The sequence below is a fragment of the Orbicella franksi genome, chromosome 4 (assembly GCF_964199315.1).
Source record: "Orbicella franksi chromosome 4, jaOrbFran1.1, whole genome shotgun sequence".
NCBI classification, from domain to species: Eukaryota; Metazoa; Cnidaria; class Anthozoa; order Scleractinia; family Merulinidae; genus Orbicella; species Orbicella franksi.
Window position 1 is genome coordinate 4,893,169 of NC_138148.1, and position 14,809 is coordinate 4,907,977.

The 14,809-nt window shown below is 38.8% G+C and overlaps 1 protein-coding gene across 2 annotated transcripts in view; it reads left to right on the forward strand.

The window, feature by feature from the left end:
- Positions 1-3,272, forward strand: part of LOC145484214 (TNF receptor-associated factor 5-like) — an 82,652-nt gene extending 79,380 nt beyond the window's left edge. For both annotated transcript variants that reach the window (XM_081462850.1, XM_081462849.1), the window contains exons 8-9: positions 96-173; positions 670-3,272. In XM_081462850.1, coding sequence (XP_081318976.1) covers positions 96-173; positions 670-2,061 — 1,470 coding nt within the window. In that variant the 3' untranslated portion in view covers positions 2,062-3,272. The remainder of the gene's footprint in view (positions 1-95; positions 174-669) is intronic.
- Positions 3,273-14,809: the final 11,537 nt, after the last annotated feature.

Sequence of the window (14,809 nt, forward strand, 5' to 3'; positions counted from 1 at the left end):
AGATGCCAAAAAGTTGCCAAAAACTGGCAGCAGTGCCGTAATCTTGACTGTAAACAGCGTCAGCCAAATGTACTCATGTCATCGTTGTCTTGCAGGTTTCAAATCACATTGAAAGCGATTGTCCCTTGACCAAAATTCCGTGTCGATATGCGTGGATAGGCTGCCGCACAAAGGTAAAATGTTTTGGTCATGTTAAATACAGCCACGTTATGACTAAGCTATCCCTGATTTATACATTTCCCACTCGCCAAGGCAGCGTCTTAAAAGGATTGTTATTGTTGTTGTTTTTGGAACACTGATTAGGAAACCAGTTCAGGTGATGACAAGTGAACGTTTTCCACTCTGGTCATTCAAAGTAGTGCAACCGGACATTCAAAGTGCAAACTCTTTCAACTAAAGCATTTATGTCGTCACGTGACCAACGTCTCTTTGTTTTGGACCTCCAAGTTCCATATTTAAATTCTTATTATTTTTATTTTGTTTCTTTGGACTTGTTTTTCAATCCGACCGATCGACCGATCTAAAATCAGAAAACCTATTCGACGCTAAAAGAAAAAAAAAAACGAGGATGGCTTCAAAGGGAGGAAAACGTTGCAAGTATAATAGGTATCGAGTAGTAGCTTTGTCCTTGTGGAAGAAAGAGTTTAAATTATAGCATTTTATTTTCAGGTGCAGAGAAATGAACTCGAATCACATCTTGAATGTGCAACTAAAAGTCACCTCGATTTAGCGTGCGGTGAGTTAAGGGACACGCAGAAAAAAGTAGATGATATTCAGCACCAGCTTCGAAACACTGTAGATTTCTTACAACAGCAACACGAACAGCGAGTTGGTATCCTTCAAGAGCAGCTTGAACAAAAAGTAAAAACGTGCCAAACAAAACTAGAGCAGAAAATTAGTATGGAGCGCACGATATTTTTGGTTTGTTTGGTGTTGGGAGTTGTGTTTTTAACGTTTTACCTGACAAAACTTGAAGATAGATTCCACAAGAAACTAGAAGAAAAAGTAAGTGTTATTCAGAGCCTGCGTGAAGAGAATGTGAGCATGGTAAAGAAGGAACTTGGGGATACATTCCAGAAGAAACTGGAAGAAAAAGTAAGTGTTATTCAGGGCCTGCAAGAAAAGAATGTGGGCACGGTAAAGAAGGAATTTGAAGATAGATTCCAGAAGAAACTGGAAGAAAAAGTAAGTGTTATTCTGAACCTCCAAGAAAATAATGTGGGCATGGTAAAGAAGGAATTTGAAGATAGATTCCAGAAGAAACTGGAAGAAAAAGTAAGTGTTATTCAGAGCCTGCAAGAAAAGAATGTGGGCATGGTAAAGAAGGAATTTGAAGATAGATTCAAAAAGAAACTGGAAGAAAAAGTAAGTGTTATTCAGAGCCTGCATGAAAAGAATGTGGGCATTGTAAAGAAGGAACTTGAAGATAGATTCCAGAAGAAACTGGAAGAAAAAGTAAGTGCTATTCAGAGCCTGCATGAAGAGAACGTGGGCATGGTAAAGAAGGAACTTAATGACAAATTTTATTCGTTAAACGCTGACCTTAGCAATAAACTATTGATATTAGAGTTGGATCCAGAGGTATCCCGCATTTTTATATGGAAGATAACAAGCTTTGAAGACAAATTGAGGCAAGGAAAAAACAATGAATTGAAGTACATTAATAGTTTTCCGTTTTACGCGTATGGCTACAAACTGATGCTAAGATTGTATCCAAATGGTGCTGACTTCGGAGAGACCACTCATCTCTCCATAAATATTGTTGTAATGAAAGGTGAATATGACGCCGTATTACCTTGGGGGTTCTCAAAGACGGTAACATTTACGTTAATAGATCAACAAGATGATCCAAATCAACGACAAAACGTTGTTAAGGGATTTACTTCCGACCCAAACAGTAAAGCCTTTGTAAAGCCTGTAGAAGAGAAGGCCCGTAAAGGACATGGATTCCCAAAATTTGTTTCTCATAACGACCTCAGGAGAAGACGCTTTATTGTTAACGACACCTTATTCATTAAAGTTCAAATAGATTCACCAAAAGCTAAGACGTCATGGTTTTAACCTTAACCGTTTATATCTTAAAGACTACCAGTGATGTGGCATGTCAATGTTCTTGGAAAAGGATGTTTTCGTGGTGACTGTATTTTGACAGGCATGCTTTTTAAAGTGCCACTATGATCAAATTCGAGATGCCCATTAGCTTTTTACATTTTCATACACAATAGATCTTTCCTAGATGTCTTGGCAAATTTCAATCTATTACGAACATTAGAACTCACGTTTTTTTGGACCTTTAGTTCCGAGAATTTACGGTCGCCATTAATTTTCTTTGTCTCAAGTCTTAGCTGAGAATTGGAGAAATGGACGTCATTTTCTCAAAAATACCAAACGGGTTGAAATTATAATAACAATTACTACAGCAATCCGCATAAAAAAATAACAAAAACTTTGGCTCATATATTTGTGCAATTTGCCACATTAATTGTTGTTTTAATTTCAATCCGTGCGATATTTATGAGAATATGGCATCATTTTCTTCAATTATCAGCCAAGACTTGGGACAAGGAAAATTAATGGCGGCCGTAAATTCTCAGAAATAAAGGTCTAAAAACCGCGAGTTCTAATGTTCGTAACAGATTGAAATTTTCCAAGATATCTGGGAAAGACCTATTGTGTACGAAAATGTAAAAAAAATGAATATCGGGAATTTCATCATAGTGGCACTTTAAATTTTGGAATTTTCTTGGTCTCATTTATGAAATTTAACTTCAAGTAGTTCCCTCTATTTCTGTTTTAGCACTCCTTTAGAGGCAGTTTGCTTTGTTTCCGCTTGATTCGATAGGAACTCGTCGTAGTTCTTTAAAATTATTAAACTGAATGCATGCTTCTCGAGCCCGGGAGGGGGGTACTTTGGGAATTTCTGGGTGGGGATGTGCCGCTGTGACCCTGGAACCCTTAGCTTATACCAGAGCTAATTCAGCTGAGTTTTACTAACGTATACTAGAGTAAACTCCCCAAATCCCCCATCTATTGACACTGTTGAGGCTGATTTGCGTAAATCTAAACTTTCCGATTTGATTTTTTTTTTATATTTTTGAGTGGCAATTTCTGGTTTCCTTACTCTAGGTAAAATCTTCAACCAACCAGTCAGTTTTGTGAAAAATGATACGCTCTGATTTATACACCCTATCCTACAGTGAACTGCTTGAAAACCATACCTTTCACAGCGGCACATACCTATATAGCCCATATATGGCAGTGCCCCCCCCCCCCCCTCCGGGTTCTCGAGCTCGCCAGCGATTTATGTTCAAAATTTAACTGAAAGGTGAGAGAATTTCTTTTGCACTGGTGGGAGATAACTTGCTGGTCTTTTGCTCGAATTCATCAGGGGAAAATTAAGGAATATGCACAGAAGTTGAGTCTTAACGAATTCGTAGTTTGATAGATTTTGCAATCTTTTCTCTGCATTGTAATGTGAGCAAAGCCTGGATGACGTATACGTTGTTTTACTCTTTTACAACCGCAGTTATACAACTTTAAATTTAAAGAGTTATTATTTCTTACCATTTTTAGATACTTTTGTGAGGCATTATGCTTTATTCTGTTGGGACACTTCACGGCATCAATTCAGATAAACTTTTCACATTACTTTGTGAACTTTAATTATTATGGTGAGGTTAATAGGATATTTAAACAATAGGTAAATACATAAACAATAACCTTCATTTGGCGCGAATATATGCTCAGATATTTGTCCGCGGACACTATCTGTTCCGAGAAGCGAACAGTTTTCCGAGAGCGCAGGTCGAGGGAAACTGTGAACTTCGAGGAACAGATAATTTCCGCAGACAAATATTCGAGCATATTTTCGCCCCAAATGGAGGATATTGTGTTTATTATTCTTCAAATCTTTTTCCGAACGCGCGCAGTTTTGAAAATTGGGGAATATTTAACAATTATTCGCCTCAGGCTCAGTGAACATTGGTGAATATTCACCGAGACGAAGTCGCGTTTTAGTATAATTTTCAGAGGTGAATATCAAGGACTACAAAATAACGGTCTAGGACATAAAAACACAGACGCAATTGTTCGTGTACATACACGTATGCAGCCGTAGTTTTAATAACAAGCTTACATGTACATCAATTGTCAATCAGTTTACTCGTCGACTTCGGCAGTAAAACAGACGAGCGAAACACTACGAAAAATAAATTCATCCGGTACCTTTGTTTTATGGTTGTTGACTTCATTCACAAGTGTCATCATCGCCTAAAAATGAGTAGCTTTAATTTGAAGAAAGATAAATTTCGGTCAATCGATCTGACCTGCTGGCGATCGACGCAACCACTGCGTTTACGAAAAGCCCTGAATACAAGTTTTTGAAAAGATTTTTGATCCAAGGGCGACAGTAGTCATTTTGAAAATTCTCCATTCTTTCAAATATCCTGGACTAGGAGTAATGTCTTTCAAATAAATGAAATTTTCATTCAGCAACTGTCTGCCCCTAGGCGTACGGGCCAGGGAGGCAGGGGGGCTGCAGCCCCACCCAGTTTCAGAAATTTTTGAAATTTTTACGGGCAAAATGCCGATGATTCGGGCAAACTACTCAGGAGAAATCATTCTAAAACGATGTCAAGGCTAGACTTGTAGGCTACTTTCTCCGGACGTTTGCCTTGCTAAAATGGAGTTAAGGTCAAATGATAAAGGGATCCAGGTATTCTGTTTTGGAGAAACCATATATCGTTTAAATGTGTATCCTGGAAAACTATTTCCATCAACAAAACAATGACAAAAGAATCAAAGCAAACCATAGTTAATTAGGGAAATGGCTATGAAATCCCACAAATTTCTTTGTTTTAAGCTTTTGTTCACCTTTTTGGCCCTGACCGTGCATAAAACACAGGGCGCAATCCATTTAATCAAAATTTCAGGGGTGAGGTTCGAAAATGTTATGGTGTCGAATGGATCGCGACGGGTCCGAACGGTCTCGTTCCATTCTACTCGCAAAACGAGTTTCGCGCCTGTTGGATCACTGTTGCTCGTATTAAAGCTAGATAACGATTTCGACGGCGATATCAATGATATTGTGTGAGCTGTTTCATGCGAAGTAATTTAATCCATTCAGCTTTAGACAAAAATTTCCGGAAATTTTGGTTCAACGGATCGCGCCCACAATAGTTGTTTACTCCGTACTGAGGAGCTAATCAATAGAAACGTTTTGGTTACGTAATTCATGCATAGTGTATGGACGGAAAAAAAAAAAAAAAGATTGTGCACGGTCTTGGACCTTCCAACATAAATCTTGGCATCTTTGTTTGGTCCTCTGATGTTTGCCGGGCTTCATAACTATTTCCCTCTAAAAACTTTGAGCAAACGAAGACCAAGACTTTTGTTTTTGTGGTGGCTCTGAAAAGAGCCGTTTTGAATGGTTTCCGCAAATAACCGTTTTCAATTTTTTTTAACTTTTCGTACGAGGAAGAATTAACAACCAATTCGGTGTGCGGTCGTTTCGATACAAAGTCAGTTTCTAAACAAAAGCGTTTGGATACAAAACTTTAAGATACTCGGAAGCCTGAAATTATTTTAGAATTTTCACTTTTAGAATTACCAAACAATACTAAATGTTTTTGTTCTGTAGTGGACGATGGCTCGTCTGATATCCCTTCAAATCGGTTTTGTTTCGGAGAAGAAGTTCAGGGCATTCAGCTGGCGGGAAAAGTTCCGAGACCTCCAGATAAACATGATTTTTCTCCTTTTGGGAAACCATTCTTTCGATCGATTGCTGTCGTATGCGATGCGAAGGTAAAAAAAGAACTTTCATTGGGATATTTCTTCTAGTTAACTTTTGCTACGAAACGAAGTTAGTGTGTATATATCGAATCGAATTTAGATGTGTATCGAATCGTCTTCCATTTGTATCGAACCGCGACTTGAATCGAAACGACTTTGTATCGAAACGACTTTGTATCGAAACGAAAGCGATTCAGCAAACCATTAACTGTTTCTTTCATAAGTTTCTGGTTTTACTAGGCTGCCTATCGAGGTCATTTAATATGCGAGGTTTCAAAACAACTACTTTTGGAATGATAACAGTTTCATAAGACGCGAGAGTTGTAAACGTTTTTGTTTTTACTGCGATTTGAGTGCATTTGGACAACACTCATGCTTTCGGGCATTGTGTAATTTTTTTTTCTGGCAATAAGGTCACCCTCTTCCCCCCCACCCCCCCCCCCCCCCCCCTATTCCTAAGTCCGAAGGTGCCGGTACACCTATGTGTCTGCCATGTTCAGTTGCCGAGATGGCAAAGGTGGCGAGCTTAGTAACCAAGCTCAAGCGGGGTGAATATAGCATCATATGATGAGCTTTTTGACCCGTCAGAATGTCCAATTATTATATTCACCTCTGGAAATTATACTAAGCGGTCAAGTGATGTGTTTAGACCAATCGCACGCGCGCGAAAATATTTGATGGAGTATAAAATCTTATGTAGATATGTATTTATTGATTAAAGCAATGTACAAACCAAAATTGAGCATAAAATAAATGATAGATATTGACAATGTTTGTTATTATCTTAATTTGCCGATGAATCAATAAACTTACCTACAACTTCGAGGGACCGAAACCAGGACGAATCAAAGTGCAATTTTAAAACTTTCTCTGGCTAAAACTATTATAAAAACGCAAGGTTTTGGTTAGCAGTTTAGGCAGTTGAATGCTTGTGTTATAATATTTTCAGCCAGAGAACTCTTTTCTTGCCCCAAGGGCCATGCAGTGCATTCAGCGTTTCTAGAGGGGACGAGGAATGTGAAACTTTATAGCATCAGTTTCTGTTTTTATTTTCGAGGCATTTTATGTTCGATTGAATGTTATTCTGTTGCCAAAACAGAGGAGGAAAATTTGGCGGGGGGTCTGATTATATTATACGGCGATTTCTGCAGACCTTTAGCCAAGTGGTTAAGAAATATGAAAATAAAATAAATCTTCATCGTGAAGCACGCCACGGTTGGTAACCCCCTTGCGAAGCAGTCACTTCTTTTCTTCCCTTCTCTTAATCGCTCTTAATTGCTGAGCCATAAGGACCATACAAACTAAAGTCGAAAACTCTCACCAGTCAAATTTGGATTTGTTTGCTCTGGGTGTACCATAATACCACGCAACATGGCTAAATTTGTACCACAAGACTGGGTCGCCCAGAAGGTATATTGTCCTCATTTAGCACTGAAACAAAGTTCAGCAAACAGCCTTTGGCGACTTTCTATACGGCATTGTCGTACCTTTCCCCTTGGGGGTTGAAAATCACATGCCACCCGACCCCTCCCCTCTTCCATCGGGATCACGTAATTAATTTGTCTCTATCACTTGAGCCTGACGAGGCCCACTCCAGGCTTGATAAAAGAGTGATCAAAGGAATGTCAAAGGAATAGATCGCTATTCAGCGTACAAATGTTAACGTATTTAACTAAAATTGCGTAGTTGTCTCGCACACTTCTCACAAGAAAAGACGGCATTTTCATTTCTTATAGGGATGTAAGAAGTTCAAAGGAACTTTCACACTTGCACTGCTGATTGTGGAGCATGAACATTTATCCAAGTGCACAGATTTCAAACTTTGTGTCACATACATGCTTGATTACCTACATACAGTCCATTCCTTTTTGATCTTCGCCAAAGGGGCTTTTTGAAGACAATCATCCCACACTAGGAAAAACAAAACTAGCTGTTTACCGCAATATTTATGCAATAATGGCCGGCTGGGAGGTCCGTATAGGGAAAAACTGTGACCGAGGTCTTGAAAATGCTGCCTGAGACCGTAGGCCGACGGCAGCATTCTCAATCCCGAAGATCGACCCTAAGACGGCCAATAACATGTTTATCTTTTTATATTTCCTACAGTAAACTGGCTTACAAGTGGGTTTGTGTACGCAACTTTGTCATTGAATGGGCTTACGCGTCGTCTACAAACCATTCGTAAAAAAAAAAATACTAGACAAAGCTACTAGATAAAGAAAGATGTATTAAGGAACAGATTTATTTCTAAGTGCTTTAGGTTGGTTGCATTAAGTCCACCAGTAAGTTATCCAAAGTGTGTTTTTCCGGCGTGAAATTTCGTGCAAAGTTTGAAGTTGTACTACAAAAACAATTTCTTTCAGTTGTTGCGAATCACTCGATATCATAATTTTCTATCGTAAATTGTGAAGCAGATAGCGTGGAAATTCGTTAAGTGTATTCCACAGAAATTCTCTCTCAGATACAGCAACGGTCACAGAGGAAAACTCGACTGAGATTGACTCATTTTAACTCATTCATATGCGCGCAGCGCAGTGAATGAGTTGTTGTGAAGGGCCGGATTTTGTGGACAATTAATTGCGTGGGCATTTAATTGCGTAGACGAAAATCAAATTGAAATCAAATTGGCGTAGGCGGAAATCAAATCCCGTCTGGCTCGCAATGCCTGCTGGATCCACGTTCTCTCATGGCAGCCATTTTTGCGAGGAGTTCTGCTTCCAGCCGTTTTGCCGTCTTTTTGGGTGAGTAACAATTGCTTTATTGTGCTTTAAATACCTGAGTTCTAAAACATACAACGCACACATCAATCATAGCGGTCTACAGTCACGCTGAAACCTTTATTGAGCTCCCAATTCGATCAGACTTGACGGTCGCTGCGTAAAATTCCACGACTCAAGTTGGCGATATAGTCTCCGTCAAAGCCAAACTTATCTCAAAGTCAGACGTCGAACCTGTGTTTTCCTATAAGCTGAACAAAACGTTCAACAAGAGTGATACCATAATCGCAGATTCCACCAGCGTAATGCGTCTTACATTGTGGGGAGAGGCAATAGATAAAGTTGAGATTGACAAATCGTACCAGTTCACTAATTTGAAAGTTTGCTACTTCAATGGAAAATACCTTAAAGGTCAAATGCAACGAAATTGGGTCTAGTTTGATTATAAGTTGAAATAAAACATACCAATCCAAATAATCATAATACAAAGTTTTACCTGGTTTAGTCAAAAAGTCGCCGAGATATTCGACCTTGAAAACAGCTTTTTTTCTTCGCTTTACAAACGGAACGGTTCGTAGAAACTTCGGACAATTGTCGGAACTGGATTTTGTGACATCATAATTGGTGAGCTCCCGTTCAGAACAACAAAGTATTAGGCCAAATGTGAGTGTTTTGTGCAGCTTTAATTTTAGCATTCATTCGAAAATCTGCGGTGTGAGCCTGGTTACATCCCTTTAAAGGATGAGAAGCGATGTAGGGAACTGTTTCATCTAGTTTCATCTCATCTTCGCTCTACCACCAAACATTTTAGCAGAAACCTCGAAGCGATATCTTTCGTAATCGCTAAGAAGGGTCTCGAGTTCAAGCCCATAAACCTTCGGAACTGTACCATATGCCGTAAAGCCAAGCGTTGACGACGAACATCCAAGAAACAAACGCTCTACCAACACGGAATGTAATTGCTCGGCAGCGGCAGCCATATTGTGAAGAGCAGAAAGCGAGGTAAAGCCCGGGGTAAAGTCGCTGTATTTAACAATTATTCAGCGAAGTGGAAGTAAATATTCACCACTTTCACCGACACTGAGGTGAATAATTGTTTTAGTATATACCACACAAGCTGAATAACTAGCGGACCAAAGAGTAACTTTATTTGTTTAAGAGTAACGTTATTTATTTGAAACGGACAGCCATTTTGTTTTTCTTCGGCTGCTCGGAGGTGAATAGTACTTGGCTAATCACCTCCGAGCTAGCCAATCAGCGTGCGCAAAAAGTACTATTCACTTGTGTGGTATATACTAATTAACAATTATTCACCGAAGTGGAGGTAAATATCCATCACTTTCACCGACACTGAGGTGAATAATTGTTTCAGTATATACCAAACAAGCTGAATAACTAGCAGACCAAAGAGTAACTTTATTTGTGACAATATAACGACAAAGGGAAACGGGAAGCCATTTTGTTTTTCTTTGGCAGCTCAGAGGGGAATAGTACTTGGCTAATCACCTCCGAGCTAGCCAATCAGGGTGTACGAAAAGTACTATTCACTTGTGTGGTATATACTAAATAAAACTATTGCGAGGTTTTCATTATATCAAGTTTAACTTTTTGGAGTCACAATCTCATTTTCTAAACTTAGTCTAGTTGAAATAAAAAAGAGAATTAGAAAAGTGTGATTTTTGTCATTTAGCATGATTTCACGCCATCGTAATTGGTAAATATGCTTAATTAAGACTTCATTCTTTAAAAACGCCTAAATAAATCATCTAGAATTACCAATTTTCTGCAACAACATTGTTATTAGTTGAACAAAATATAAACATACTTATTACAGGAGTATTGAGGATTTTTTTCAGTCGTAACTTTAGTGCTGGGATGAAGTGTCAGGTTGGTTTCAGTGCATCCCGTGTTAAGGAAGAGGGATGGGGGTACTAGCCTGGAAAGTGGAGTCAGACTGCTGAAGTAGAGTAAGTTATGTCAGTGTGACTCGAGCTTTGAGTGATAACTGAAAGATGCCATTCTAAAGCAGACATACAAATTAAACTCATAAATGGTATCCAGTGCTTCTATCCAGGATTTCATAACTGACAGGCCTAAACCAAGAACATAGTACGACTATATTCTCTTACCTCTGACTTGCAACCCTTAGTGATACTTTGTTGAGTGAAGAAGACAAGGCATTTCACCCGAAAGACCCTTATTCAAGGCCATAGCTATTGTAAGGTAAACCGAGCCACTTGCCTCAGCCATTTTTTTCGTTTCTGTTGTTTCTTTTTGCTAAGTATCTAGGAAGAGAATTTTACTGTGGCCATTGCCTCGGTCATATTTTTTCCTGGCTATTGCCCTATGAGTAATGCTATAATGTTGTGTGAATTTTCATTGTTCATCAGCGTGCTAATAAAAACTTTTTGCTGGAAAGATGGATTGAATGCAACAATCACAAGCCCCCTTGCATGATATAAATGGTACTTCTTGATGAAGACTAGCACTGAGCAGTTGTTGTGTTGTGATCAATAACTCTAGTGACCTCACCATGAGACAAATGATAATACCACAATTCTCATCTTTTTACTATGCAAAAAGAGACAACAAGCATCCACAGGGCTTTCACATGGGATTTTGTCCACTGGGAGTTTGCAATAAATTTATCAAGGTCACTAACCTCTTTTTAAATCCTAAAAGAGCTATTTATTTCTCTTTGAGAATGTCTAGTTGAAACTGAAGAAATAGCTTATCTGTCTGGATTTGTATGTTCTTGTATGAAACATGTTGAGGTGGGTGTGCCATAATTATCCCTTCAGGTGCCAATGGGTTAACTCATATCTGTTCTGTCAGAATATTTTTTAAAAATAGAAGAACCGTAGCCAGTACAAAACATGTTAAAAATTTATTAAAAAAACTCTGAAAAAATCTCTGACAGTTTTAACTTTATATAGCCAGTGAACGTTTTTTATACATTTTTAGAATATTTTTTGTTTTGAACATCTCTCATACTTCTAAATGAGGCCAGAGTGCTTACTTGGAAACCAAAACCAGGATCTTTACATTCAGTAAAAGTACTGTATGTCATTTAATTAATAAATAATAAAGTTTAGTTGATGTTTAGCTGATGTGGTGTCAATAGCCATAGGAAGCTACATATATAATGCTTCAGTGAGCAAGTAAGTTAGTAATTTATCAAAATACACGGACACATTTTAAATGGGCAGGTAAGCGCTTATAAATGCAGGGAATAGTATCACAAAGGATGAATAAAAGCAATTTAAATATATAATCCTACAGTACTGGTCATTGTCGGAGGTGCAGTAACCTCATGGTTAGTGCGCTCGCCTCAGGAGCGAATGGTCCGGGTTCGGGCCCTGTCCAGGGACGTTGTGTTGTGTTCGTGGGCACTCTACTCTCACAGTGCCTCTCTCCACCCAGGTGTATGAATGGGTACTGGCAAATTTAATGCTGGGGGGTAAGCCTGCGATGGACTAGCATCCCATCCAGGGGGGAGTAGAAATACTTCTAGTCGCTTTATGCTACCGAAACCGGGATAAGCTCCAGCCTGATGAGCCACTCGGCTCGTATGTAGACTTTACCTTTTACCTCCCTAACAGCCGTACTTTCGAATTCCATCCATTTACGACTGATACATTTTCAACAAATTTACTTCTTTGTTAAGAAAATAATATTTGAGATTTCAGTAATGTTATATTTTAATTTTATTTGATTTTCCTTCAAAATGTCAATGTTAATTCCCTGACACAAAATAAAATTACCTAACCCAATCTCGTTCCCAGAGTCTTCGTTCCCCTTGACCAGCAGTCGGAAAACGAGAGCTCTGGGAGGAACCATTATGAAGTAACCGAATTCTGGTGATTCTGCCTGTCTGGTTTCATTGTGCAGTCTGCATCTATGGCGCATGCCTGAAATGGTTGCTCCCAGAGCTCTCGTTTTCCGACCGCTGGTCAAGGGGAACAAGACTCTGGGAACGAGATTGTACCTAACCTTGATGAACTAATTTTCCCTAAAACTTTTCTGACCTGTGAAAACCCAGCAACCCATAGCATTCTAACGACGAAAAAGCAACTACATGTCATGTAAAACGACAAAAAAAACAAGATGAGCTTAAACGTTAAACGTTCGCCCAAAACAACTACCAGTAAGGGCTTATATCAGGTGGGCTGATCAACTTTTGTTACTGATAGAAAGAAAATTGTAAACATCATCTTTTGCAAAATAAAACAGGGCAAAGACTCGAAGATGAACTTTATTCATTAATTTATTACTAATCTTTGAACAGCAGTTTTCAACATATTCAGAAAGGCTCACCAATCCATGTGGTTGATTCTTTCGTTGTTGATATCGTGATGCCATCTTGTTCACTCGACGAGTCTGATCCACTCAAGTTTATATCTGCTGAATCATTGCCTGATTCCCATGGTTCGAACTTACACCGCCGTTTTTTGACATTTTCAAATAAGACATCAGGATCTTGATCTATTTTATACATCGGCAAGTCAATAAACGCCAGGAAATCCTTGAAACAAACTCAGTAATTTCAAGGAAATTATTTGGTTGCGAATATGAGCTCGCCAAATATGACGTCACAAATACCCATAATTTCGTTTCCACTCCAAGCGCGGCCATTTCTGGTTCGTTTTCATGTAGCTCTCGGAAATCGTCCAATTTTCGTGTCTTGGGCGCCTCAGTTTACACAGAACTTATTTTTAAGAGTTGATTCTGCTTCATGTTGGTATAACTGACTTTTTGGTAAAGGTTTTTCGACAAAAGAAAAATTGTCAAAATTGCGTTGCATTTGACCTTTAATGGTTCGCAAGACTCAAGCATTGCTGTTTCTGAAGCTATTAAACTTTCCCCCGACAGTGATGCAGCAGTTGCTCGATTGAAGCCCAAGGAGAAATAAATTCAAGAAATCACAGGACGCATCCTGGCCATCGATATCAACAAACAACATGTCTGTGTAAACTGCAAACATCGCAACGACTACGATGAAGACACCCCCGATGACCTTATACAGTGTTCCTCCTGCAAAATAAGCACGCTTAAAGAAAGCCTCCCAGTGGATGTATCAGCATACATCATTATTGCTGATGAAAATCAAGAAAACCTGAGTAGGTTTTACTGCAACCGACAAACCCTGGATGGCATGTTTCAGTCACTTGCGGAAGTCGAGGGATTTAATCTTGAAACAAAGTCAAATAACATGTCCAGGAAATTAATAGTCCAAACTCTCCTCGTAGTAAAACAAATCTCATTTGGGATTTTCATGGAGGACAAAAAAATTAAGTCAATGAAGATAAACAAGTACAATACTTTGTCATCCTCATTGTCACTGTAAGTTTGCGGCTTTTCTGATCCTCACAAGACTTTTCTATTCCTCGGAATGTTATTGTTGTTGATAGTAAGCTATTGTTCTTGTTGTTCATCACAAGTTATTCTTGCGATCAAAGAGGACAAAGAAATTAAGACAGTGAAGGTAAAGAACTAAATATAATTTGTCATCCTCACTGTTGCTTTTGCTATAATTTAATAATGCCACTTAAAAAGTATGTGGGTTTTCTGATCCTCACAACACTTCTCTATCCCTCAAAACGTTGTTGGTGATCACAACTTGTTGTTGATGATCGTAAGTTGTTCTAGCAATCAAAGAGGACAAAAAGTATGCAAATGAAGCTTAAGATATAGAACTAAATATACTTTGTCATCCTCATGGTTGCTGTTGCTATCATTCGATAATGCCACTTCCCGGGGGGGGGGGTACTCCCTTATATAAGCTATATAGGTGTGCTACTCCAGACAGTATGGTTTTTGAGCTGTTTTGGTCTGAAAACGGGTATGGATTTTGGACATTTTGGCCTAAAATTGGGTAATTTTTTGCCTGCTTGTCTGAAATAAGGTATAGATTTTTGCCATTTTTAAGAGTCTGGTCCAAAATTGGGTAGAGAAAATCGCATATTTTGGTCTAAAATGGGTAAGTGTTTAAACAAGCTGGTCGCACACCCCCACCACAAGTTGTTCTGGCGATCAAAGAGGACAAAAACATTTCATAAATGAAGGTAAAGAAGGAAATATACTTTGTCAATAATGCCACTTAAGGCAAAGACTGTATGTGGCTTTTCTGATCCTCACAACACTTCTCTATTCCTCAGAATGTTATTGTTGCTCATCGCAAGTTGTTCTCGTTGTTGTTGTTCAACCATAAGAAAAGTTATGAGAGGGGCTGGACATAAAATGAAGGATTTTTATAGTGGGCACTGTCGCAAGCACCAATGTATAGCTCAATCCTTTTATGC